The sequence below is a fragment of the Haemorhous mexicanus genome, chromosome 3, assembly GCF_027477595.1.
Source record: "Haemorhous mexicanus isolate bHaeMex1 chromosome 3, bHaeMex1.pri, whole genome shotgun sequence".
Classification (NCBI taxonomy): Eukaryota; Metazoa; Chordata; class Aves; order Passeriformes; family Fringillidae; genus Haemorhous; species Haemorhous mexicanus.
The window spans coordinates 70,988,193-71,015,896 of record NC_082343.1 but is presented as its reverse complement, the minus strand read 5'-3'; the positions used below and the strand labels follow the sequence as shown (position 1 = coordinate 71,015,896).

At 45.3% G+C, this 27,704-nt stretch overlaps 1 protein-coding gene and 1 long non-coding RNA gene across 7 annotated transcripts; one reads left to right on the top strand and one right to left on the bottom strand.

The window, feature by feature from the left end:
* Window positions 1-427: 427 nt before the first annotated feature.
* On the bottom strand, window positions 428-27,655 carry TRAF3IP2 (TRAF3 interacting protein 2). 5 transcript variants are annotated; one of them, XM_059842276.1, is made up of 11 exons: window positions 27,202-27,649; window positions 24,016-24,171; window positions 19,954-20,038; window positions 18,962-19,711; window positions 15,733-15,922; window positions 13,317-13,492; window positions 11,863-11,951; window positions 10,072-10,140; window positions 7,667-7,783; window positions 6,477-6,551; window positions 428-1,022 (listed from the first exon to the last, which is right to left on the bottom strand). In XM_059842276.1, exons 2-11 carry the CDS (start codon window positions 24,124-24,126, stop codon window positions 876-878), a joined length of 1,809 nt encoding a protein of 602 aa, XP_059698259.1. In that variant the 5' UTR covers window positions 24,127-24,171; window positions 27,202-27,649; the 3' UTR covers window positions 428-875. The 5 variants fall into 5 exon arrangements, 4 of the variants coding, with proteins under 4 accessions (XP_059698259.1, XP_059698260.1, XP_059698261.1 ...); XR_009485848.1 differs by having other exon boundaries at window positions 958-1,022; window positions 10,077-10,140; window positions 27,202-27,654; XM_059842277.1 differs by lacking the exon at window positions 7,667-7,783 and having other exon boundaries at window positions 27,202-27,655.
* Window positions 24,073-27,704, top strand: LOC132325216 (uncharacterized). 2 transcript variants are annotated; one of them, XR_009485851.1, is made up of 3 exons: window positions 24,073-24,214; window positions 24,756-26,064; window positions 26,178-27,704. It is a non-coding gene; the product is annotated as an uncharacterized LOC132325216 (long non-coding RNA). The 2 variants fall into 2 exon arrangements; XR_009485850.1 differs by having other exon boundaries at window positions 24,756-27,704.

Genomic DNA, 27,704 nt, shown 5'->3' with positions numbered 1-27,704 from the left:
GTGGCCCTCCATCTTTGATTATTTTATTGTTCCATACTGCATACTGCAAGTTGAAGGAGTCAATGTTCTTTCTCTTAACAATTGCTGGCTTCCCAAATGACAATTGTTCTTTGACATGCTCTGTTTTAAGTAAGGGCTGAAGAGCACTAGTGAGGCTGAAGGCCTGCCATAAAAAATACTGCAGTGTTCCATGGCACTGACAGCACACACGTAGTCATGCATTCAGCTCTCCTTCTGGGGACTATTGCTGCAACAAGCTGGAGGTGTGAGGGACCAAGCTGGAAGGAAAGGGAACTCTAGAGATTCCAGATCTGAAAGTCCTCTAATTGAAGACGAGTCTCTTTATGCCAGACAGGTTAAAGAAAAGCTGCCTTACCCAACCCACTTCTCAGTTGTCCCCAGCAATAACAGAAGTGGACATAGTATATACGATTGCCTTACAAAAAGCAAATATATTTCATAGTCTATATACAAATTGATAGTCCAGTAATGCTATACAATGCAGGAATATCTTTAAAGAAACCCTGAGCGAAAAGGAGGATGTAATTTTTATTTTACACTTATTGCAACATTATTTCTGGTATTTGTTTGCTATAATGACTAATAAAACAAACCAGATGTTAAAATAAAAGTGGGCATTCTTTCCATTTGTAGCTTATTAAAAAATCTGGAGAAGAGAGTTCTGCCCCATCAGCTTTGGAAATAAATGTTTAACATGGTAGAGAACAAGCTGAGCCTGAGTAACCCAAGACAACCAATTCCTTTAGCAGAAAGAGTGTCTTCTGTCATCAAAAAGAGCCATCTGGAAGAGTGTTGGCTCCCTGCCAGGAACAACCCTTTAACAACCACTCGTCATGTGCTTTAAGTTATAATGTTCATAGCGGCACAACCTGGAGTGTGGGTAAAGGTCCTATTGGAGGAGCAACGTATTCCTCCTCCCGCAGCAACCGCAAAAGGATGTTCTTCTTGTTCTTTGGCCAGCTATAAATGTGAGTGTTCTGCAGCCAGGTAGGCACGTGCTCCTGAAAAAAACCAAGGAAAAAAAAAGCTAAATCCTGTAAATCCTTCTGAATCTCTAGCAGAATCTTTCAGATTCCATCACACCCTGCCAGGGAAGATTTAATTCTGTCTGTTCTAGGCACTTCCTGTAACAACAAGAAATGTTAATTTGGCTTCAGAATTGTATTTGGGTTCCTAAATAAATGAACTTTGTGTGATCTCACAGCTTGCCTGTCTCTCTTCTGCCATCACACTGGCTAATTTCACCATGTTTCAAAGGAAGTCTGATGTCAATGACAGGCGTCAAAAAGCTTGTGAAAATAAACAGAGGAGAGAGAGAGGAGAGAGGAGGAGAGAGAGAGGAGAGAGGAGGAGAGAGGAGAGGAGAGGAGAGGAGAGGGGAGGGGAGAGGGGAGAGGGGAGGGGAGGGGAGGGGAGGGGAGGGGAGAGGGGAGGGGAGGGGAGGGGAGGGGAGGGGAGGGGAGGGGAGGGGAGGGGAGGGGAGGGGAGGGGAGGGAGAGGGAGAGGAGAGGAGAGGAGAGGAGAGGAGAGGAGAGGAGAGGAGAGGAGAGGAGAGGAGAGGAGAGGAGAGGAGAGGAGAGGAGAGGAGAGGAGAGGAGAGGAGAGGAGAGGAGAGGAGAGGAGAGGAGAGGAGAGGAGAGGAGAGGAGAGGAGAGGAGAGGAGAGGAGAGGAGAGGAGAGGAGAGGAGAGGAGAGGAGAGGAGAGGAGAGGAGAGGAGAGGAGAGGAGAGGAGAGGAGAGGAGAGGAGAGGAGAGGAGAGGAGAGGAGAGGAGAGGAGAGGAGAGGAGAGGAGAGGAGAGGAGAGGAGAGGAGAGGAGAGGAGAGGAGAGGAGAGGAGAGGAGAGGAGAGGAGAGGAGAGGAGAGGAGAGGAGAGGAGAGGAGAGGAGAGGAGAGGAGAGGAGAGGAGAGGAGAGGAGAGGAGAGGAGAGGAGAGGAGAGGAGAGGAGAGGAGAGGAGAGGAGAGGAGAGGAGAGGAGAGGAGAGGAGAGGAGAGGAGAGGAGAGGAGAGGAGAGGAGAGGAGAGGAGAGGAGAGGAGAGGAGAGGAGAGGAGAGGAGAGGAGAGGAGAGGAGAGGAGAGGAGAGGAGAGGAGAGGAGAGGAGAGGAGAGGAGAGGAGAGGAGAGGAGAGGAGAGGAGAGGAGAGGAGAGGAGAGGAGAGGAGAGGAGAGGAGAGGGGAGAGGAGAGGAGAGGAGAGGAGAGGAGAGGAGAGGAGAGGAGAGGAGAGGAGTCCACCTTAGTAGCTGCTAAAGGACCCATACAGCATGTTCAACATTGGGATAAAGATCAGTGGGGGAAGCCTGGGACCCCTCAGGAACATTTCACAGGCTGGTAGCCCTCTCCCCCCTCCCCTTGCACCTTTCTTCACCAAGCATGGTGTGCTCTGACCAACTGAGCAGAAGGCTGAGGCCGATGCTGAGTTTGAGGAGAGACTAATGCATCTCCAGATTAGCAGGGTCCAACCTCCACCAATCCCTGCATCCTGGAAAAGGTGCAGTCCGTCACAGGGGCTGGCTAATGGCCATTAACATGATGAAGCTGGGACCACCATGATGCTGGAGAGTGACATCTGGCTAACGGAGACGAGTCTGCTCAGACCTCATGTTCCCACAGCCTTGGGAAGTTTCCATATGGACAGCCTGGATGTGTAGGGGTGAAGGGCTATTATAATACCACTAATTAACAGAGAGACAGATCCTTGACTAAAACCAATATATGGTCACCATGAGACAGAGATTTGTTTTGGAATTGAAGACACCAGAACCCATCCAAAATAAGACAGCAGGTAAGCAACATGAGGAGCCAGGACATCCAGCACTTGGTCCCTGGACCTCTTATTTAGCAGTGTTTTCCCAAGACAGCCCCTGTTAGGAGCAGCACAGTTCCTGTCAAGCTAGTGGAGCTAGCTCCAAGAGGACAGAGCAAAAAGCTGCTGGCATGCACATCTGGCACCTTGCCAGGGGATGCCCTGGCATGGGCTGCACATGTCCTGCTGCCAGCAAACAGCCTAGCTGCAGTCCAAACCTTTCATTCCCATGATCATGCTTCTCAAATTGGCTGTCTTTTCCTTGGCCTGTACAGCTGTAGGAACAAGGCTGCATTGCTTTCCCTCCTCAGGGAGCAGTTTGTGGTACTTGATGCAACCACTCTGTTAGAGCTACAGGATTTATGTATAGGAAGAAGGAGGTAAGTCACACAAGCACCTACAGGTCCATTAGTGTGAACTCACCTAGGCTTCTGAACAAGTAGCTTTGTGACTGGCAGAGGTATCTATCAAACCTGACCTCCCTCTTTCTCCAGTGGCTGAGAAAGGATAGGCTTTGGTCAGTGGTCTCTCTAAAGTGGAGGTTGTTCTTCCAGATGGACATCTCACTGCACAGGGGTAAGATCTCACAGCATTCCCTTTGGTAGGAGCAAAAATAAGGCTTCTTGCCTCCACCTGCTAGTCTTTTTATTTTGGCATTGGAAGGGATTTTAATCTTTGTGAATTTTACTCCTTTGACAAAGCTCTATGGAATTGGCCAAGAGACTCAAATGTGACTGGGAGAAAGAAAGATGACTGCGTTTGCATGCACATGCATACCATTGTTACATGGAATTTGTTTCTTTCTTAAATCTTGTTAGGAGCTATAGAAGGAAATGCAATTAAATATGGCATGGGTTTTACCAAATGAGCCCTTTCTCTACCTTTGATAAGAAAACACATTTTTTGGACAAAGGAAATACAGGAGATATAGTCAGTCTAGACTGCAGAAATGCATTTGATAGAGGTCCACATGGGTAAATCATTAGTTAAGATGGAAATTAGCGTGAGAAATGTGTAGTAAGTAAGAAATCAGCAAGTGGAGATATAATGAGAGAGGCACTATTCATCCAGAGACAAGCTCTGTGCCTTGCTTCCAAAACTGCTCGTACAGTTTTGTTTAATACCCTCCATAATGAAGCCAGTGCAAAAAGCACCTGGACATGAATCAGCTCTGGTAATAGTTTTAATTTGAGGGAGGTTGTGTAGGGGTAAAGGGTAGCTATAGCTGCTATTTTTATCCAGAGTGAGAAAGGGGCTTTTCCTTGCCACACAACAGCATCTGTCACTGCAGGTGGGAGTAATGGGAAAATGGTTACTGTCCTTTACATTTTTAAAATCTGGCTGTGTATCTGTGAGCTGAGAGGAAATTCTCTCTATGCCACTGGGAGAGTTTTTGATAACTCCACAGTTCAAACTAGTAGGAAGAGGGCCGAATGTATTGGTGCAGAGGACAGGACTGCTCAGGGCTGTGACAGCAGGGCATGGTTTGACATGTCCTGCCTTCCCTGGCACCAGCCCTGTTCATCTCACCCCTTTCTAGCATGGGGCAATCTTGGCTTAATGCTTTGGTCATCAGGTGGCCAGATGAGGAGGACACATTTCTGTGGATTGTTGTGATGCAAACCTTGAACCAGCAAGACCCATGTTTCCTTTAGCAGTGTAAGACTGGAAGCTGGAAATGCCAGTTCCTCCTTAACCGCGTGTTGTGCATTCCTCGCCTCATTATTCAGCTTCCTAATGAACGCTCCTTGGATCACACAGATCTCTTCCTGTTGGAGGTCGACTAATTTTCACATACCAGCAGTGCTTTATGATGTGCTGTATATGAGATTAACTCATCAAATAGCCCCATCCCCAGATGAATCCTCCAAATCTTTTCTGCTTTTTTCCACTGCCAGCTATGCTAACACTTGAACGTATAAAGGACAGTATAAAAAAGACAAAACTGAAGTAATCTGCCCACCAACATCATCCAATTGTACATATACTTGGCAGTCTTTCAGGTACCTCACTCCCTCTGACTGCCTCTAGACTTCATTACTGCAACTTGTTCAGGCTCTGGTGCTCTCCTTCCACCCATGATGTCCTCAGTTACATTATCATTAAGCAGCTAGATGAAGGTAGGTGATGTACCAAAGGATTATGCTGAGAAAGAGACTAAAGCTTAACAGCAGTAGAAAATACTGATCTGCATAATTTAATGAGAAAGGCACCTCTCAAAAAACTGAAGGGTTATGTGGACTACAGAGGGTGAGCAGGAAGGATTCCTGGAGCCTGATGCCTTGGTAGAGGCAGCTGGATAAACCAACCCTGGAAATTCCTTACAGACCACTGTCTGAGAGAACTGCTGCTATACACTAAATAGTCTTCTGGTAAATAAAGTTGAGCCCAAATTAACAAAACTTACTGTTCTGTCTCAGAGCCCCAAGACAGCTATAGTGTCTCCTGGGACACTTTTCTCTGCAACCCTTAAGGTGCCAAGTGGCTCTTGACTGTGTGGTCTATTCACATGGTGGGCACTCAAGTAGCTCCAAGGTCAGGAGCCCTTTTCCCCCATCAAAGAATGACTGAAAAAATGCTGAGTGCTTCTCTGCCTTTGGCCTGCCCAATTCCCACCATTGCTGTCTTCCAGGTACTTACTTAAGGTAAGCAGCAGACTGAGATCATTCAGGAAGGGATCTGAATGACATGAAATACCAGAGGTACTGTTCAACCCACAGGACCTCACATATTATACAAACCCAGGGACATATTTTCAAATTTCTGATCTTAAATCGCTGCTTAAATAAAGAACTTCATTACACTAAACTCCACAAGTGCAGTGGGACTGCACAGCCTTGTAACCATTGATAACATTGTTTAAATTTTGACTCATTCCAAAATTTGGGCGCCCAAAGAAATAAAAAGATTTTTTTTTCCCATACTTTTCTAAAATGCAGCTGTACCTAGTGGCAACATAATAGCTACCCAACAGTGTACAAACAGTGCATTTAGTTATGCAAAGTAAACATGAATACAATGCAGGAGATTGAGAAAGCTATAACTGAAGCCTTTTAATATTTTTGTCTTTGTCTTTGTAATTTTTTGTCTTATTCTCAAATGAATCTTCAAAACAAGAAGGGCAGATGAAATTGCAAGTCCTAAAAAATCTTAGTTTGCCTTTGATGGGCCTGTCAAGAAACAGTCTAGTACTTTAGTATTTATTATACTCTTTATTTTTATATTCTGAACACACCCTCTTCCAGACCCTCTCTTCACATCAGTCATAAATCCTGCCCATCTCGCTCATCAGCATTGCATTTGGACAAAATTATAAAAGGGTTAATATAAAAAGCATGCTTCCTGGATAGATTGCCCCTCTCCATTTAAATTCTTTCAGTGCACAAGGCCATCTGAGTTTTAGTTGTACATTCATCATCAGAAATACATTAATACCCTGATTTACATTGTGGATGAAATGGTTTTTATTTGCATGTACACAAACCTATGAACTTTGGAATACATAAACCTATAAGCTTTGAATATTACTTGTAGGCTATTAAGAACCAAGAAATTTACTGTTTTGGTTTTAAGATTCCATCTGCTGCACCGTGATCAAAATAAATGCACTTAATCATGTGGAAAGCATATAAGCATGCATGTATGTTACCTTTTTGGCATTTGGGAAAAGCACAGGGATGAATCTGAAGTTCATACTTCCTTGCTGTATAAACTCAATCTGCATCTAGAATAGAACAAAAAGCCAGTTTTATTGTAACGACATGACAGTTTTCCTCCGCATGCATCTGAACCCTATGTATAAAAACATTCCTTGCTTACTTAAACTGCTCTTCTGTTAAATGAGTTGATCTATTGCTGGTGGACTCAGTGTTGTTTGGTTTGGCCACTTAAGCTAATTCTTCATTGCTACAGAAAGGATACAGGAAAGATCTGTCAACATTTCTTGAACATTCAATTTCATGGTGTGAAATAATTGTGGGTTTAGCTGCAGGTGCAATCCCATGAAATCCATCTTGAGCTGGTGAAGCCTGTCTTGACTAACACCCCTGTTTGGCCTACAGAGGGGTGAAAGATTTCAGCCAGAGGCCAGGTCCATGTCTGAGCCAGGGCCCAGCCTGTTCCCTGTGGCCCTGGACACAGGCATCCCAGGGCTGGTATGGACAGCAAAGTACTGCTGAGAGCTCAGCTGCTGGTGACAGCTTCTGAGAAACCTGACTGCAGATTCCAACTGGGGGATCAGATGGGTTACAGGCTGAGAAAGGCAGCTAACTGCAAACCCAAGGAGAAAGGATCAGCTTAATGGCTCTATGGGCTCTTCTGGGCTGAATGTGCATCCTGTGACAGGCTGTGGAGATGGGTGTCTGGTCCTCTGGCACCCCTCTGCACTCCCCAGGAGCCCCACATTGCATCTCTGGCCTTTGCTTTGCAATTCCATCCTTCTGTCAGCTCTACTGCTGCCTAAGAAAAGACCTCAGCTCCAGGATGGCTGAAGCAACAGGGGCTGGTTTAGAGGGAGGAAGGTCAGGCACTGTTAGATAAGATTGTGCTCAGGGCTATACAAGGGCTCAAGAAGGTGAAGGAGGGGAAAAACGTTGAACAATAAAGAATATGAAGAAATAAGATGAGCATGTTTAATAGGATTTTTCTTCCTTGAACCTCTTAGCAGATGTTAATGAGCACACGAGCTGATGAGAGGAAGGATTAATGAATTCCAAAGAGGGGTGTTTAACTATGGGGATTAGGGAAAACAAAGCAAAGAACCTGCCATTTGGAGACAGATTTGTCTTTTGAGAAGAAGAGACAGTCTTTGTAAAACAGCAAATGCATGTCCTTGCTTACCATCCTGTGGATGTATTTAGTATGTAAGCCATGTTCATCCCTGTCCAGCTGGGATTCAGCCCCTTCCACATCCTGTTTGTATTTTGGACTGATTGCTATGATTATCATCACCGTCTTCTGTTAGGGAGAAAAGCACTTTCATGAAATTGAGAAACACAGCGTGTTTGGTAGAGGCAGATCGGAAATCTGCCAGTTTGTGTTTTAAGTGATCTTTGTGTTCCTGGCAAACACAAGAGGATCTCATTCATTCTGGCAGGAAATACAGGAGAACTCACACACTCGTTCTCCTCGTTATTTCTCAACATCTCAATATAGAAAATCTAAATGTCAAGAGATGTATTAGCAGCTACCAGTTGACACTTGGAATCCCTGTCATAAAAAGCGACTTTTTATCAGTGTAGTGTCTATGTGCATACACAGAAAACTTTTGTCTTTAAATTCAGACCCAAATGTTTTCCAACAGCTTATGTAGAAGTGCATCTCTTTAGTAATCTATGGCTTTTTATACAAAAAGCTACTAAAGACAGCGGGCTGTGGAAGCTACTTCTAGGACTCTCAGTGGCAGAAATTATGTCTTTTCTTGCTGATATTAGTGGCAAAGTGTGCAGAGAGGTGGCTGTGCAAAGAGGGGGGCTGTTGTGGATGGCCTGGGCAGGTTTAAGGGTACCTGGCAGCTCTGTCACTATGGGCTGAAGGCAATGCTCCTCCACCTTGCTAGGACAGCCTGGATCCTGCCTCTGACCTGTTTAATCCCAGCCCCACACTGAGCTCAGGTTTCTAGAGAGAGTCCATCCTTTATATCTGGGAAACATCTCTCCTCCTTAATGGCAGGCCAATTGAAATGCAGCAGATGAAAGCTTCCTACTTGTGTTTACCTGGGGCCTGCCTTTCATCCCCGGCACAAGAAGTCTGTGTAAGGCTTCCAAATCTTACAGTCTGCCAGGCATGTAATTAACTCTTTCCTTCTGTGCTGTACCAAGACAATCTGCCCCACCATAGGGTCAAATATGGTAAGGAGCCATTAACCCTCTCACTGACTCAACATACTCCTGAATTACTTTTGCTTGTGCTTGACATGTGTGTAAGCACTTACAGATGTTGAGGGTTTGCAAGAGACATGCCCAGTTGCACACTTTCCTCTGCTTGTGTCCAAGCAGGCCCATTCCTCCACATGTAAGAGTTTTGAAGTTAGAAACTGCCTCTACAGAAACCAAGGGAAACCAAACTTTTCTGGGGTGGGTAGTCAGAGAAAGATCCTCAGGTAGAGGCAGGAGATTGTTCTCTGCACGTACTGGTTTCTCCTACTGACTGTGCACAAGTCCCAGAAGAGATCTGCCAGCTTGTATTTTAAGTGATTTTTGGCAAAAGCAAAGTCACCCTGTCTTCTGGTTTCATTACCTACACTACACACAGTGAGCCCAAGCCTAATTTGTCCTGATGCAAGCCCCAGTAGGCATGACTGCATTTCCGTGGCTAAGGTCCCAGGCTGGCTCTGCATGCAGTTGTATCCTGCCTGCATGGACACCTGCAGGAAACCTGCGTAGGGCCTGCATCGACACCTTCAGGAAACCTATGGAGGGCTGGCTCAGATGGTTGAGCTTCCTTGCTCAGGTGGGGGAGAGTGAAGCACTTCTGTCATCCTGTTCCTGAACCATGGAGATCAGGCCAGAGCGAGTCAGAGACCAGTGGACACTCAGCAAGGTGAGAATCCAAGGAAGGCAGCCCATGATGGCTCCTGTCCAGCAACAGAATCGCCAGTTTGCACCCAGCTGTGCTGCTATAGTCTGATCACTTGGCTTGATGCGAAAGGAGATGTGCACTCACTGCTCAGGGGAACTTCAGAGGAAGTTGCTGCTGAAGGAGACAGCACTGGCAGCAAGGTAAATCTCTGTTTTACTGCTTAGATAGATACAAAGTGATGAGAGCAATCTGTATATCAACCAAGAGAATACCAATTTTCCAGAAGAACCCTTCAGCGTTTTAGGTATCAGTGTAAAAGCTACAGGTGAGAAGGATGAACATGAGCCATGACTATGGCAGCCTGGGATGAAATACAGATATCATTGTAACCAAGCACAGCTAAACCCCACTACTTAAAAAGGGGATGGAGGAATAACTTTTCTAATGGCAGCTTCAGGCTGGATGTAACAGGCAGCAATAGAATTTCACAAGAATGCTAGGATTAGCCCTTCGTTTCTTAAAGAGCGAGCTCTGGGACCATCAGATACAGATGTGAGAGAGATTTGCCTACACTCTCTCTGCAACACCTCTGCCATTTCTACAGGGGCAGGGAAGATAACAGTAGGGTCTTGCATTTTCATTCTGTCCTGCTGTGTATTAGAATAATTCAACCAATTTCCTCAGGTCACCTCTGCTATAAACAAGGTTAAATTGCCCTTACATACATCACCTAGGTAGCGCTCCATCCACTTAATGATGTCAATACCTCGCACCGTGTCCTCAAAGATATCAATCTGCAAGAGAATGAAAGTCTGTAGTGAGCATCCCTTCACCTTTCCTCCCCATTTTAGGGCACTGATAGAGCACCTACTCCTGTCTTTGTTTATGACAAGCATTTCTAATTTCCTTAGGAAAAAAATGTGTACATGCACTTCTCCCCTTTCTGTGCAGTCTGGAATCAAGCTGGACAGGCAGCAGGCAGGCAGAGAGGGGCTGCTGCAGGCACATCCTTGAGCTCCCACTCAGCTGGCCCTTTGACTGGCTGCCCTGCCAGTCCCCAACTCCCAAGCATTTTTTACTGGACAGAAAAAGGTGCTGCCCACCTTCTCCATCTCTATAGCTGCAAATGCCTGCTATTATCTGACTGCAAGGGTCTACTGAGTGGGAAGCTTTAGGTACATATTGAACTAAATATTCAGGGTGTGTGGTGGGAAGTCAGCCAGGTCACTGATAACTGGGTGCAGTTACCCAGACTTCAGTGACAGCAGAGCAGTGAAGGACTTCATAGGACTGAATATGACCAACACTGCTGGCTTCTCTGCACACCCAGTAAACCCAGAAACCAGCAGTCAGTGATTGTGACCAATGGAGTAATTATTAACTTCTCCAAGTTTTTGAGATAAGAGTCATTATTTGCTCTCAAGTCTTTCTTTTTCCCTTTCTGAATGCAGAGAGCTCACTTGTTTCCCTGCTTTGGGGCCATTTTGCTGTATTTTTTATTCTGCAACAGGCTCCAAGAGTTGCCTGTCCAGCAAAGGTGCTATTAATGAGCCTTCTACTCTGTAAAGCTATGGTGCCCAAAAGCTTTCTTATGAGTTGGTCATAGTACAGAACTGCTGGAGAGAAGTATAATTGCAGTCTCTGTAAAAAAAATCTTTGATTCATGAAAATAAATAAGCATGTGCAAAGCTCCCCACTGAGTCTCATTCAGTTTAATGATAGCCACTTGCTTAAATGCTTTCCTGAAATGGAGCCAAAGAGTGAAGGTTGAAGGGTCAGGTAGCATATGCTCTTGAAATAAGAAAATATGAATCAAGATTTTGATGAACACTGAATCCTAGAGCCTCTGTGGGCCTCTAAGATGAAGCAAACTCATGAGAAATTCAGTAAAAATCTGAATGGCTTATGGGATTAGAGAGTATGACACAGACCTTTTTCAGGCCAATGATTTTCAGAATCCCTTTTAAAAGTGTAACAAAGCAAAATCACTTTTAAAGGGATAACAAAGCAAATGAAACTATGAGATGGGCTGTTTCATTAAGCTGTATGAATTTTAGAATCTACTTTTAGATCTTTTTTAGGAGAAAGTTACTCACATCTGAAGAATCAATGATGTAATAGTACTGGAGAAAATAAAAGGTAGGATGGGAAGAACATAAAATTGACCTTTTGTAATACTGATATTACAGATCAAATATGAGACAATATTAATGGAATAGCTCACAAATCCTCATATTATTGCCCATCTGGCGTCACTAAGTGAAATTTTCCAGGATCATTATTAAGGCATATTTCAAAGCACAAAATTAGGTTAAAAGAAGAATAAACAAAAAGGCAGATCATTTAAGTTACAGCTTGCAAAACTAAGGCTAGTTTATCCTATCTGTATCTTCTTTAGCCTACAAAATGTGATGATAACCAGAAAAACATTTAAATGTACAGTGTATTGCCCCTGCTCTTTTTAAAAAAAACCTCTTCCCTGGTTGAAAGAAATTTCTTCTGGAAGGAATACTTACAGCAGTTTGAAATCCGTTTACAGACAGGAAGTTCACAAATTTCATAACCTCCACTGCTGTATCCACTGAGTAGGTTATAAAGACCTTGCCTGGGAGAGAGAGTCTGTATGAATACATATCACTTTTAAATACACCATTCAGGGGGTGTGACTGTCACAGCCCTCCTTCTCCACCATGCTGCAGGTTCTGCCCACTTAGGTCTCTTTGGATTGTTTACGAAACGGATGTGGGATAGTGCAGTGGCTCAGTGTTGAACACAACCCCCTATCACAAAGCCCTGCTCTAGATTTGAGCTCCTCCTGCCTTACTGGCAAGCTGCAGAGAGTAAATCCCTCTGCTGCTCTCCCTGCCCTGTGGTCAGCGCTGCTTTTTCCCAGTGCTTGAGCATACTTGAGCCTGGGCTCTCACCCACAGCTCAAGTTACCTGCACTGGCTGCAGCCAGCACAGCTTTCCCCAGACACACTGATATGACAGAGCTGGAGGGGCCCTTGTGCATGTCATACTGCCTCTCCTTGGAGCAGCATTAACACCCTGTGCAGGCAGGATGCATGGCTGGTGACAGCAATGCCCTTGCCCTTGTGGGAGGGGTTTTCATGGCTTTGCATCAGGGTAAAGCAGCTGGCTGATCTAATCCAGCTGTGCATAGATTACCCTGTTTTACCCAGTAATTCCTCCATCTAGGACACACTAACTGATAAAGTAAGGTTTATCCAAGAGTGGCATCTGGTATCATCACTCACTCCTACAGGCCAGAGAGGTGTGGCTCTCTGGATTTGAAAGGTGATATGCAGAATGAAGAATAAAGGAAAAATCAAAACCTCAGGAGAGCTGTGGAGGGATCTTAGCAACAGTACATCTCACCTACTAGTCAGACTGGCATTCAGAAATAAGCTATTTTTCTGAAACCTAACTTCCCCCTAAGAGTTGGAGGGTGAATGCATCTGTGGTGCTGGTGGCAAAAGAAGCATGTCAGTCAGAGCCTGTGCTGCCCTCACCAAGTCCCAGAGTCCTCTCCAAACTCACCAGTTCAGGGAGAAACTGAAGTCAAGGCTCAAAGTATTTGTCTGGTTTGGGACAGGCAGAAACATTTTATCCCTCAGGCTTTGTTTGTTTTTAGTCTTACTGTAAGCTCCAGCCCCTCCTGCCTCAAAGGGACATCCTGTTTAGCAAGGAGTCATGAAAACAATCTGAACAGTATTTACTTTTTGTAAACAAAATAACAAGCAATTAATGACCATTATGTTTTCAGGATTCAAGGGGGTAATTCCATCCCACCAAACACAGACACTCACACCCAAGAGATGTGGTGACACTTGGTATTTTCTTTTCTTGTTGTCTTAATGTCATTTCCCCCTGCCTTCTCCTCCCCCTTCACCACTCTGGAGCTCTCCCACCTAAAGCTGTTAGGCCATGCTGTAAAATCTTGCACAGAACAAATTTGCTAAGCACTTACGCAACTCCTCCGGCAGATTGCTGGTTCTCAGAGTTCCCCTGGCTGCAGGGTTACTGAGAGGTCTTGGGACCGCAGCTGGAGATGGAAAATTGTCAGAAGGACAACCACATGCTTCATCCAGGCCACATGCCTTGGGGGGCAGCTGACCATTAGGTAGCTGGTTGTATAGTTGGTTTCTACAAAGAAAAGCAATGGAGGATTTGGAAAATACTTCTTTTTAGGCAAAATTCAGAATTTCTTCTCCTGTTAGTAGCACACTAAGAACTTTATCTGCATATTAGCTATGAAAAGTTCTTGCAGAAATGCTTGGCTCAGCACATCTGCTTAGTTACTACAGTGTCTTTGGAACAGATACCTTGGTGACAGGCCACCACAAGAAGCAGTTTATCAGAGAAACATTAATCACAGGAAGTAAGTCACATCATAGCTGAAAGCTGTTCAGTTTGCAATTAGCAGAAGCAAAGGCTGTTTCTGAATGAGAAATAATGGCATGTCATGGATGTTGTTATGCACGAATGGGAGCAGGATGGCCCTTGGGTAACCTCTTCCCATTATCTAAATAATGCTTCATGGCACCTCAGATGCTCTCACGATGTCCTGTGCTGCACAAGAGGCTCAGAGAAAGCTGGAAACTGGGAAAATGGGTCTACAAGGGTACTCCAGCTCCAGCACTGGAGGGCCTCCATTCTTGGACAACCCCTTAGTTTTGCCAAAGGGAACAAAGTTAATTTCTTGACCAACAGTGGCAGACCCAAATGAGGGTTTCTCATGTCAGGGACTGGCATTCCAGACCAGCAATAACCTTGCCTAATGTCTTCTCCATTGTAGTAAACAGACTATAAGGGACAATTTTAGGAAGCTTAGCAGTCCTTGTCCTACTACACTGTGGCTTCAGATTTTAAGTCAATGGGAAGGTGAATCTATAGAGATTTTTATGCGAGGTGTGCTTGCAATCTGCTGGGTTGAATTTGTTGGATGAGTTTTAGGTTTCCCTGAGAGCTTTTCCCCACAGAGCCATGATGCTCAGTCAATCAAGACCACTCTCTTTTTTTTCTAAGCCTTCCTTAAATGAATGATGACAGGCTGGTCGCAGCATGTTTTCTGTTGTCACATTAAGATTTGGTTTATTCATTTCGGTGCAGATGTTTTCTGTTACAAAATACTCTATAGGCAAATATTACCAGCATATAACTGCTGTTCCTGGAGTCAGCCTGCAAGCAGCAGCCACGCAGCCACAGGACAGACCCCGAGTATTCTGGATCTCTTTTAGCAAAAGAAAGTACTAACAAAAGCAACACATGCCTCATCAATGGCCACAAAAACACTAGCCGGTGGCTAATTTACAGATCTTCCCAAAACTCCACCTTATCTAACAAATGTGCCAAAAATCAGGAGTTTGATTTTAAATTTTATTACTGCAAAGGATACCCGCTATCGCCCAATATTTTTACATTTTCAGACAAACTCTTCAGTGCAATTCTCTCTGCTGCAGGTAGTCCCTGATCTTGCTGTCACTTTTCTGTTACAGCCCCTAATTTTTCACAGGCCAGAGCAGAATGATATTTCAAGTGTCTGCCCTCTTTTGTCTTGTCCATTCTCACAGTTCCCTGCCAAGACCATGTCACGTAAGTGGACATCTTCAAGCACAGATGCCTGTAAGTTTAACACCTCTAAAAGTATTGTGGCACTTGAATAAAAACAGTCTGATTTCAGATATTCTCAAAACCTGAACCTTCAATTTGTTTTTAGATAGCTGAGTCTGAAGGAACCCCTACATGAATAGGATTTCCCATCTGCTAATGAGATACTCATAAGAATATAAGGCCTGGTAATTAGTCAAAAAGCCCTGGATGAAAAGTGCCAGACATTTTGCTCTGAAAAATCATAGAAAAGGCTGCAAACTGCAGTGTAGAGATATATCAGCAACTGATGGGATTTCCTCCCTTTTTCTCTGCACCACAGAAGAGGTATGAAGGAAGTGACCGGAAGCCAGTGATTGTGTTGTCCCAGGCCGGTACAGTGTAAAGTTGAAGACCCAGCAAGCCACCAAGCTGGCCTTTGCCCATGAGCAGGAGAGCTCTAAGGTTTCAACTGAGATATTTTTCAACCCCTCATCCCTTTAACCTTTAAGCATTTATCTTCCTTAACGCATGCATTTATCTTCCTTAACGCATGCATTTCAGGGTGTGCTCTAACAACGTATCAGGTATCTGGCTTTGAAGTCCTTTAGGAAAGGGTCAGGCCCCCACTGGGTGTAAAACAGCAAATAAAGAAAACAACCCAGCATCTCACATGTACTCCTGCAGCCTGGGCATGCTCACAGTACAAAGATTCAGAATTACTGGTTGAAAGCCCACAAAATCAGATGAGAGGAACTTCCACTTCCCACAGCCCCCACCCCCCCAGGCATACTTACGGGAATCGAGGAGGACCAGGGGAGGAGCATGTCCTCTGGGGTGGTCGATCTCCAGTGCCTTTGGGAGCACAGAGGTTTGAGTAATTTGGGATGACTTGCTGGGCTGGGCGGATAACTCTCATGCAAGGTCCAGGAACAGGAGGAAGTGGTTGCGATGGCTCAGCAAAATGTTGGTAAGGAACTCTGCCATCTGGGAGGGTGAGAAAATAAAGGCAGCAGCTATCATTTCAGCCAACACATTTTTGCCTCAGTTTGTGTTTATTCCTTTTCAGGCATGTCTCAGGAAACTGAGCAGTTTGGAGGCATTTGCAGGTATCTCGCTCTGAAAGAAGCCAGATGAAGGAATGTTTTGGAGTCTAAAGCTTGCTATTTCCCATCCACATACGGCATGGTTCAGATCCCTGCTCGGGGCTGGGCTGTTGGGACAGCTGACAGTTAAACATTCAGAGCTGCCTTGTCCCTGCATTTACTGTGCCTGTGTTTTTTGGTAGGGCTTTTTTTTTAAATTTCTTTTTGGCAATGACTTGTGAAAATGAATCATCCCAAAGTTCTCATGAAAGCAGATGCAAAATCCTGGAACAAATCAGTTTGCAACACTAAGGCTAAACAGACTGTGATTATTGTAAATGAAAAGAGGAAAAATAATTGCTTAGTTTGTTACTTCACCCTGTGTGAATTTTCTGTCAAAGTGACATTTTAAGAACTTGCTGCTGCTCCCATTGCCATCTAAGAAGCTGCAGGGGAAACCCGAAGTGATAACTTTGCTCAAGTAATTCTGAAAACCTTTACTGTTGCTGGCCACACATAACACTGATTAATAACTATTGTACAGTGGAACTGTTGGCATAAACTGAAAGAGAAAGCAATGTAAGCTGTTTGTTTCCCAATTGGGGAAAAGGAAATTTTTTTTTTTCTCTCAGTCTTTCTGCTTGTGGTTTTCATTAGGCAGCAGCTCTGTGCACTTCCAAGCTGCTGTGTGCAGATCAAAGTCCAGCCTAGCAGGGCTTATTAGCACTGCATGATTATGGTGTTATGAGCTGTCTCTAAAAGCTACAGTACTCAAATGCTCTTTTCCCCCAAAACAGTTTTTTAAAATCCTTTCAGCTATTTTTGGGTCATGCCTTCCTTTCCCTAGCAGCCATGAGGACCATCTATTTTTTTTTTTTTTTTTTTTTTTTCTTTTGTGGAGGATAAAGAACGAAAACAAAGCTTTGAAGGAATACTCCAATTCCAGGAGCCAACACTAAAGAAAAAAAACCCTCCAAGTAACCCCATAATTACAAGATTCCTGATGAAATTGTGAGGCAGCAACATTGCATTTGTTGTGATTGTTTTAGGAGATTTTCCCACCCCCCTCCTAACTAGTTGCAACAGGACAGGGTGAAAGGGACTGGGAGAACCATACTGCAAGTCAATATGGTTTCCTTCTGGATTCCTCATGACCAGCTCTACGGAAGGTGACAGGGATTTGGGACACTCGTTTTGGTTTGGAGGTTTTAAGGCCAATGTTTCACCAGCTTCCTTTGGATCTGTCTGCTGCTACAGAATATTGGATGCAGCCACAGTTCAAAGCACAGACGTGTGTGCCCACACACCCCCACATCCCTGAAAGACAAAGATCTGAAATTACGGTCCCCGGGCACACGGCATTGTTGTGAACATTTCTCTGACTTCAGAAGCAGTTTTGTTGTTTTATCTCAAATAGCAGGTGCCCCAGCCAGCTTAGAGCCTCCGGGCACAGTTGCTATTCCCCAGGGGAGGTGCAGAGCTTTGTTGTGGGTTGCCACTGCCCAACAATTATCTGAGACACAAGGAGCTGTCAGGAGGTGATTTACGCTGTAGCAGGCATGTGAGAAACAGGAGTAAGGTTGCCAGCTTCTTGGTCCTGACCAAATCTGCTCCAGCCATCTGAGTTTATTTTACTCTTTTTGCCCTCTGGATATGGCTGGAATGGTAGTGATTTTTCTGAAGAAAGCCTTTCAGAGTTCCTGCTTTCAAACAAAATGTCCTCATTCAGGAAATGTCCTACTTCTCACGATGCCTGCTTGTGGAGGAGGTAAAGGAGGTAAATAGTGAGGGGTGTTGTGCAACCAGCTCTTTGTCTGCTTGGAGCTGAACAGAAAGGAGAAGGTAGGAAAGGAAAACCACAGGACATTTTCCAAATGTTAAGCTGTAGATGTTGTTGAAAGCCCATCTGTAGCCCCTTCCCCTTTACAAAGTTCCAAAATCAGAGCTGGAAACCGAGTTTCTGAAACCCTCCTCTTTCATATACATAATTATAGCACATAGCTGAAATGACAAAACTCCTTAAACAGATGCAATATAAATGCTGTGGAGTCAAAAAAAAGTTAAAAAAAAAAAAGGGTTTATCAGAACAGGCATACAGCTTTCTATTACAAAGCCAGCCCAAAACAGGTCAGGGTCTCATGAGACTAATGTAATATAAATTATATGAAAACAATGATATTGCTGTTGAATGTTCAAAGCTCACTTCATAACAGATAAAAATCTCAGAGACTGAAAAGGAATACTAATTAATAGCAGGCTGTAAACTGCACTGAAGTCTCCCAGAGCCAGAACGCCCATATTGAGGGAGTCACATCAGCGCTCAGCGACACAATCACCAGCAGCTGAGAGGGCTCCATTTTAAGTAATGAGCTTTCATTTCAGCTGACAACAGAAAAAAAAAATTAGGATGATGGATGTCACGCTCTTTTCACATAGAAATAAAACACATGGGTGAGCCTGGTCATAGTGCTGCGAGATACTATTTATGGAGATCAAGGGTAACCTCCCATCCTGATCCTGGCAGGAAATTCTCAACTTCAGGGATCCAAGGGGGAGCAAGGAAATCTACGAAAACAACAGGAATTGAGTGGGTATAGGAGGCTGCCGAATGACTGATGCAAGGAGGAAGGAAATGACTAGAATATGAAATAACAGCAGTGAGAGGCTGTGCATGCTCAGCGTGACCGACAAAGGCTGGTTTCTAAGCAAAATCATTTGCCTGCACTCGATGAGTAACCGCGACCTCTTTATCTTAAGAGGTTCAGAGGTTTTGCAGCAGAGAGTCCAGCCATATAACCCAAAAATCTGAAACTGTAAAATGGACTGCAATTAGAGATTTAAAGAGCTTAATAATTGCATGCTGTGCTGGAAACACGCCCTTGGTGAATGATGGCTGACATACACCCAGAGAACCTCCTGGGGTGTGAGAGGTGATACTCACATGGGCCTGGGGGGAGCTGCTGTGCTGGGCAGCGGTGCCTGAAGCAGCCGTGGGCTTGTGAGGGCGTGTTGGGATGGGGCAAATGATGGCACACAGGGCACTGCTGATGCTCAGGGCCCAAAAACTCTCTGGAGATCAGTGGTCCTGGGAGGTCCTGGGGGTTCAGCACAGACACCAGTGGTAAGGGGGGCTCCAGATGCCTGATGCCCATGACATCTTGTGACTGGGAGTTGTACCCGGTATCTACAGTCCCCAGCTCTGCCAGGAGTCTGTTTCCTGAGGGTTGCTGTGACTGTGAACTCCCTTGGCTGCTCTCCTCCAGTGAGTCCTCAGGAACATCAGACAAGATCTGCTCTGATTTACTGGACTTGTGCCTGGTGTCACCTGAAAGCAGTGCTCTTGACTGCATGCCTGGCTTGTCCATAGCTATAGAATGTGTCTTCGAGGGAAATACTCCTGATATTGATTCACCAGGGGAACAGGAGTGTCCACCTCCATCAGGATCAGTATATTTTGACCACAAGCTGCTGTATGGCTTCATGGACAGCACTGAATGATGATGTGCTGGTGCTCTGCAAAGGCAAGATGGATTGGCCTGAGGTCTTTGAGCAACACGTGAGCTCTGGACCTCCTCATCCTCCATATCCTCTCCAGAAGGCTGCAAAGCCTTTTCCAAGATATGTTCAGGTAACTGGGACCATGGCACGGATTCATCCACTTCGACTGGTATGCTTCGACCCACAAAAGTGCCTGAAAAATTGAGAGAAGTTACACTGGAGATGGACAGCTACACAGTCAAATGCCTGTCATCCAGCATCATTCACTGACTGTGAGCTGAAATACAGAAGAGCAATATGTATTCTTTATATTCTTTAATGCTTTTTAAAAAGATGGCAGAAAACAGCAAGAAAGGTCTGGCTGACTTTTGGCAAAACAGGAAAGTAGAGGGTTAGCTGGAGTGAAGCTAGCAGAGAGTTATAATTTGGACTAACCTGACGCAGAGGCCATTTCCAAAGTTTTTTGTTGAACCGGAAGTGAGTCAGCTGCCTTACTGCAAGGCCAGGATTTTTCAGCAAACTGGAAAACAAGAAAAAGGACTCTTGTGAACACGGTACAGTTTCACATGGGCAATAATCCTAAAATAACTCCATCTCAGATGCTGGAAAAGAAATAGCAGTTAAAGTTTTGGAAATTGTGTTGCGCAAATCATATGTTTTTTATGGGATTTGTGAAACCTACTGCTCCTGCTGACACTGGAGGGGAGCAAAAGCAGATGAACTGTCTCTCAGATGTAATTCTGGCAACCTGACAGTAGATCAGACTTAGGTCTGGAGGTTTGGTTTAGGCATAATCTAGGCAATACAACCACTTGCAATTATTTTACTCCAGACCTTCTAATAACAGCTGATGCCTCAGATCTAAACTTTATTACACACCTAGCTGAATAATTTCAACTTGAAGTCTTGTTTCCAAATGCTGCTGCTTAATTTATTGTACCCTTTTTTCCAGTCTATTATCATATGACTCTAATTATTCTGAATTGTTGAAAATTAAAAGATAATTTAGAGAGATTAGTTATTGGCTGGATTTTTTTCCCGTTTCCTTCAGAACTGACTTGGGCCCAAAACAAAATTATCACTTCCTTTTGGGACTGCTATTCCAGTAAATTTGGTCCGGCCAAGTGACTCCTGATGATGGACACCTCTGCTTCAACCCGAGTCAGGATGACAGCAGCAGTGATGGGTGAATCCTGAGCAGGCTTCAGGAAGTGCAGCCATCTTCATCCTCTTACAGGGTGCAGCTCAGCTTCTTCCCAGTAAATTCTCTTTTTTACCATGGAGTACAGAAAAACACACTTGGTGCTCATCATTTCCCCAGCCATTCACCTTATATCAGACTGAAGAAGCTAAAATCCCATGTAGGAGAGTTATCAGAGGAGAGGGAACTAAGCACTCAAGCGATGGGAATGACAACATTTGGTGAAAGAATCTGGCCTGAAAGCCTCGTAGAAAAAGTTAAAATCATAACGTGTTTGAAGAGCTTTTAGAGATCCAAGGGTTTCTCCCAACTTCAGTCACAGTACTTTGAAAAAAAAAGTCAAATGAACAACAAATTTAAATGATCACTCTATAAGAAAGAGTTGAACAGGATCACAGAAAAGTACCAAGCAGTGTCCCAGCCTCTACCCTGGCTTCCACAGTGACTCTGTAAAAGCAAATGTTGTGCCCCCTGTTTACAGGGCAAGGTTGAGGCTTTACATTTTTGCTGATCAGATCAAATGACATGTACTTCCCCCTGAAAGTACCTCTGGCACAGAAAATTCTGGGTGTAACATTTGCTGGGAAGTAGGATATAAACTGTGCTTTGCTGCTGGGCTGCAATGTAAACATTCCTCCTCTATGTAACCTAAACCCCATCTGTGCAGAAGATTTGCCATATATTCATACATACCCTATGTTATATTAAGCACATCCACAGGGGGAGTTATCCTGGGATAATTACAGTGGGATAATTACGCTGGTAAATTTTCTCATGTAGGCAAGTCCTCAGAGCAGCTATTAGCTGCACCAGCACAGCACACACGCTGCTGCTGCTGCTCTGACAGCTGCAGCCCCTGCACGAGCAAGCTGGGTCTGGTGCCAAACCAGCTCCTGCCATTCCAGCACCAAGGATGGAAAGGCTGACAGTCAGCTCACCACTATCACGTCTCTCCCTGAGGTTACCACCCCTTTTCCTCCACGCCAGGTTACAAACATCAGCCAAGCTCGCTGAGTCCTGGTTTTCCAACCAGCATAACTGGCCTGATGGGAAAGAGAAAACCTCGAGCTCTCAGCACCAGTGTCAGGAATTTGATGCTGTGCAGGGGTGGCAAATTGTCCTCTGCCTGGGACCTTTGGTCCCAGTCAGTTTAAATGATGACTGCCCTGGAGTGGTGACTCACCAGGGCAGCACAGCAGTCAGATTTACACCAACCAGGCTGTAAAGCTGCCGAGTGGTCCCCTGACAGAGAAGCATCTGTGAAGGAGAGGTGTCAAATGCCCTGCAAAGCATCTGTCTTCTGCTTACCTCAACAGTTTTGTAAACCTGACCCTTGGATCAGCTGGCCTTGAAGTGCCTGCTCAGACATGCTTCAACTTGAGGATATCTCTGTATGTTTGGTCGTAAAGTGAATGACATGCACTCCAGCAGCACAAATCACATTGCAATCTCTTATTTCCCCTTTGAGCATCTCCAGTTAACTGGTTCCTTGTGCAAAATTCACCCTGGTGTTCACAAAGAACAACTCAGCTGAGGACTGGGGTACAGGCTCCACCTCGTAGGCCACACACATTGTCTGATCATGCCTCTATTCGATACAATCCTTAGCAAACATACAAACTCGACTTTTCAGAAACAAATTTGCAATGCCTCATACACCAAGATGCTGTTTTGGTCTCTGAAGTACCTGGGTGAAAATACCAGAAAATGCTTTGAATTAAGATCCTCTATATTCAATAGCCTTCAGTTTAGCACCATGTCAAGAACAGATTTCTGTGGAGAAACTGAAATCTCAATCCAGAACTCAATGAAGAAAATGGAAATCTTTCTATTGACTTCTGTAGGTTTTGGATTGAGTGTCAGATGGGATTTAAAAGTCACTAAATTACTTTGGAGGCTACAACCTTGAAAGTACTTGGTCTTTTTTTTTAGTTCCACTGCTAACATCTGACTATCTATGAAATGAACTGCATGAATCGAATGAAAGGGACAACATGGGCAAGAAAACTTCAGGCTTGCTTTCTTGAAGTTTGTTATTTAATGTACTTAGTCTGCCTTTTGGAGAAAGGATATTAGGGTTCTAATAAACTGTATCGCAAAACATCAGCCACTAAACTCTTGAAACATCTTGCTTCAGAATATTTCAAAAATGTCTTTCCTATTAGTTTAATCTCAGAATGGATAAATGCCTCTTTATCTCCCAAATCAACTTAATATTTAAAAGACAGCCTTACTTCCTTCCTGTGTAACATGACCTCAAAAAATTACTCCAAATACCCAAGTGAAATAATTTGGTCAGACAGAAGACACAACTAATTCCATCATTTATGTTTTTACCTGCAAAAATTCTAGGCTTTTGCTTAGACCCTGCTGCGGGGTGTAAGCAAAAGCTGAGTTTTGACACCCACGCACAGCCCCTGCTCTCACAGGGTCAAGGTAGGAGGCACCAAGGGGATGAGGGCTTTGGCATTAAAAAAGTAGGAAATGGGATTTCATCCTCCTCCCTCAGTAGCCCTGTTGGAGAGAGAAGCTGTTACAACAGCAGAGCTCTGTCTGTAGCAATGGGCCCCTGGGATAAATTAACCCCAGGACATGCCGAATATCTTTTAAGCAATGCTGGCAGTTGCATGTGGATGCGAATTCCCAAGAGAAATCCCCATACTGCTGAAAATATAACAGATGATTTAAAAACATCCTCCTCCAAAAGAAGTTCTTCAGAGTGTTGTTTTTGCTCAGCTGAAGATTCCTGGCTTTTGGAAAAAGACCCAAAAGAGCCCATTATGTATTTTATGTTGCCTTGTGCTGCTGAGTTTCATTTTGCTTCCTTTGACTTTACTAGTTAGCTTACCCTGCAAATACAGTTAGGTACAGGGCAGAAAAATTACCTGCTTGGTCTCCTGTGTTGAAGAACTAGAGGAAAGGAATGCTTCAGCATACTGAAACACCCTCAGAAACCTGTAGCCTGATCCCTTCTCTGGCACAGAGGCTGCTGGAGAGCAGAGATCGTGCCCAACCTCATTTGGAAAGACACTGCAACTTCAAGTCAGTTCATGATATTGCCAGAAAACGTCAAGAATTTAATATCCCCCAGTGCACCTCTGACTATTCAGGAGATTACTGATAACCAGCTGGAGCCATTGCATATATTTCTGCTTGCAATAAAGTGAGGAGGCCCATCCTAGAGGGACAGAGCCTGGACTGCTCCCAAAAATGTCAAGGGAACTCCTTAAACCACTCTTTTTCCTTCCTCTCCTTATACACCCAGTTCTGCAATGTGCATTAATTCAGCAAATAACCTTTGTGGGTGGGTGCTCAGTGATTCTTTTCAGCTTCCAGCTTCCTTGTGAGGCTTCCCACACCCAGAGAGCTTCTTCCTCTGCTTCTGCCAGGGAGACAGGGGGTGCCATCCAGATCTCCTGCTCACATCCAGCTGCTGCTGGCCATGGCCATTCCTGAAGGGAGAGCATAAACGAAGGAGAGCAAATTCTTCTGCAGGTCAGTAGAGATGGGCCTGAGCATCCAAGTTTGAAGCAACGGCCAAAGTCCCTAAAAATCCTCCACGGAGGCAAGGGGACAAGGGGAAGGCTGTTGGGCTTAGTTCATCTGTGCTGTTTTCTTGCAGCTGATTGCAAAATCCATCAGGTATTTATTTCATCTGTTTTTCAGCAGGAAGACTTGTCAGGATACGCTGTCCCAAAACACACACACTAACCATCTATCTGCTTTTGATTAGAAATCTTCTGTCATGAAGTAACAGAGGAGAGAGAGACTGCAACATGAGCATGGTCGTGCTCTCCGCTTCTTCTGAAGAGGGGGAGAATATTTTTTGCTCTTTTGATCAAAGATTTATTTGTCTACCTTGTTAAAACAGAAAACATTAGGATGAGAAAGAAACCTCACCTTCCTTGGTGCACAACACACAAGGACAGGGTGTTTTATTTGCCAGTCACAGCATTTCTGAAATGCCATGGGTAGAGATTAAGGCAAAGCTGAGATCACAAGGGGTGGGGACAGACAGGTATTTCTTGATTTCCAGATAGTTCCTGTGTACTTTGGCTGAATCCCTTAAGCTCCCTGGTGCTGCTGATATCCATCTGCAGGATGGGAGTAAGTGGATGCAGAATCTGCAAGCTGCTGTGAGGATGCTCATGCTGAGATCCCAAGGAACGCAGTTGCCATGGGGTGAGATGAATGTAAGTGTGCAAGAGCACTTGCTCTAAGTGCAGCTTTCTCTACAGAAACACCAGACATAACTTTCCTCAAAAAATCCCAGAGGGAAATCCTTACAGGAGGAGCAAGTGCAAATGTGGGAACTGGTTTGGGTCTACAACTTAAATAAGCACTGCCAAGGAAATCCAAGCTTCAGAGTTTCGCACTTCACCGTGAGAAATTTCAGCTGCTGTCATCACGGATGCTGACCCTCTCCCTTGGGTACCCTCCACAGCAAAGACTAAGGCAACATGTCACACCCCTAGCCCAGACTTTTAGCTCTCTAGGGCAGGTAATTCTTATTTTTATGCCTTCTGGAAAAATTAGAAAAATAAGAAGGAAACAATGTTCCTCTGGCTATATGGTTGCTCTCACTTATTTTCTGAAGCCATGGCAGGAAAATCTACACGTGCCAGGAGAACATACTTCAAATCCTGTCTGCATGGAAAACTTCACATTCTCTTTTGCAGCACTAATGCTGCTTCACTAAACAATCCATGGAGCAAAGGCTAGAGCAGAGATGATATTTTTGCCTTTTTAGTGTAGACATTGATATACATCTTGAAGGAATGCTGGACAGTAAGTAGTAAGAAACTATTAGTAGTAAGAAACTAGAAGGGTGACACCCTCTAGCAGGACCCAAACAGGCATCTCAGATATAGGCAGTTTTCTAAGCTTTGTGAAATATGAAAACATCTACAATTATCTTCAGTATCCTTAAAAATGTGATGGTTTTCCAGATGCTACTTCCTACGCAATTCTGGTGCTGATAAAACTCTCACAGGCACTTAAGAACCCCCAGTGCGGGATATCCCATGGCCCTGGGACATCCAAAACTCCTGTCACAAAACTGGGGCTGGCTCAGTGGGGTGGGATGGGGGGATTACTCTGAGAAGCATCAATTTCCCCAGCCTGCTTTCCTACAGCTTCATGCTTTACATTGAAGACTCTGGTTCCTAAAGAGCCCCAGGTATTTCACAGGGCTGATGACTGTCCCTAGCCTGCTCTGCGGTGCGAGGGCTGCATGGTGCGCGTGGGCGGCGAGAGGCTGAGGGAAGCCTGTGGGACCTGACGTGTCTCCCTCAGCTGGCGTGAGAACAGCCACGCTCACTTGCAGTCATGAAACGTGCAGAAATGTGTGTATCTTTCAGACATGTACCCTCTGCTAACTTCAAAAGCCACTGCTGGGGGTGGGGGGCACTGACAGACACGAACACCATAATTGCACACGTCTTGCTTCCTGCCTTAGGAAAACAGAAAGAAAACTCCATTGGAAAATAAAAAAAATGAAAAATACAGCATGCTTCCAGACACTGCCAGCACTCTGCAAGGGCAAGGCCAGCTTCAGTGGCAGACAGCATCGCAGGCAGCAGCCACCTGCCCACCCTGGCCCAGCCACCCGTGCCTCTCGCATCCCTGTCTCCGGAATCACCTGCTATGGTTGTCACAGCAACACCTGGTCATGGTGGGGCACTGGTGTGGCCAGTCCAGGCCTTGACCCACCCAGGATTTGCAGGAAATGGGAATTTCTGGTCTCAGGGTTGCTGGTGGTGGTTGAGGACCAGTAAGCCCAGATGTGCCAATCTTGGCGCTCAGCCAGTACTGACCCTACAAAACCTGTATCCTGAAACTGGGTGAAATGGGAGCAGGTTTTATATGGGAGCAGGTTTTATATGGATGATGTTATCCTAATCGTAAAGAAATACTACCGTCTTGTTCCCACGTGTTTCCGTGCCAAGGCTATAGAGGAAGGGGCAAAAACTATGTGCGATCCTGTTTTCTTCACACCTTGCAGCCACCTCTCCCTCACCAGGTCTGTGGACCTGTCCCATGCAGTCCCAGGTCAGCCGGGGAAGGGAAAGGGAAGGGAAAGGGCCATCGGCCAACACACCACCTTGAGCCTGCAGAGCCGGGCAGGGCGGGATCGGGATCAGGCCTGGCCGCCAGTCATTGCCAGGCAACTACGTAAATAGGCAGGACAACATTTCGACACCAGGCGTGTCCGTCCCCAGCGTTTACCCCTAACCCCTCCTGATTTAAAAAAAAAAAAAAAAGAACAAGAACCAGCAAACAAAACAAACTGCAGCGAAATGGCTGAAACATGTTGTAACCATCTGTGAAAGTCGGGCTCTCTCATGACCCGCGAGAGGGGGGAGAAAGCGAGCGAGACAGCGATTTGAGGGGGGAAAAGAAGCCCCAGCGGGAACCAGGCGTGGGTCAGCAGCTGAGGGCAAAGAGGGGTCGAGAGAGGCGGCACCTCTGACACTTCTTACCTTGTGGGCGAGGGAGGTTCGCGCTGGGCTGCCCCAGGAGAGCGAGAGGGCTGCGCGCCTCCCGCGCTCCCCGCCGCGCCCGGGGCTCCTTCCTCAGCCGGCCGGGCGGCTTTCCCTCCTTTTACGACAGCCTCCCTGCCTCTCCCAGGTAAGCGGCAGAACTGGCTCTGCAGCAGGAAGTGGAAGAGGCAGGCACGGCTCGGCGCGGTGGCGGGAGAGCCTCTGTGGGGGAGTGACACTTGGAGGCTCACGGCTCCCCGGCCATGCCCGCCGCCTCTCCCGGGGGAAGCCGGGCGGCCTCTGCGTGAGCGCAGCGGATAAATAACTCAGGGGGAAGCCCGGTGTGAATCCTAAACGGTGTGCCTCGTCGAGAAAGTCATCCCTTGCTTTCAGCCCTCGGTCGCTTATTGTCGGTGCCAAATGTTAAATCAGCTGTGATTCAGACTACTGAAGACAATCACATGATGCTTGTAAGAACTATATAAAGAACATCGAAAAAAGGA

Bases quoted from the DNA above. Each gene is read 5' to 3' on its own strand.
- TRAF3IP2 (XM_059842276.1), bottom strand. From the start codon at position 24,126: ATGGCACCCCCTGTCTCCCTGGCAGAAGCAGAGGAAGAAGCTCTCTGG. The intron at 10,141-11,862 runs GTAAGTATTCCT...ATTCTCTTGCAG, and splicing joins TAAACGGATTTCAAACTGCT to ATTGATATCTTTGAGGACAC. The intron at 7,784-10,071 runs GTATGTAAGGGC...TCTCCCTAACAG, and splicing joins TGGAGCGCTACCTAGGTGAT to AAGACGGTGATGATAATCAT.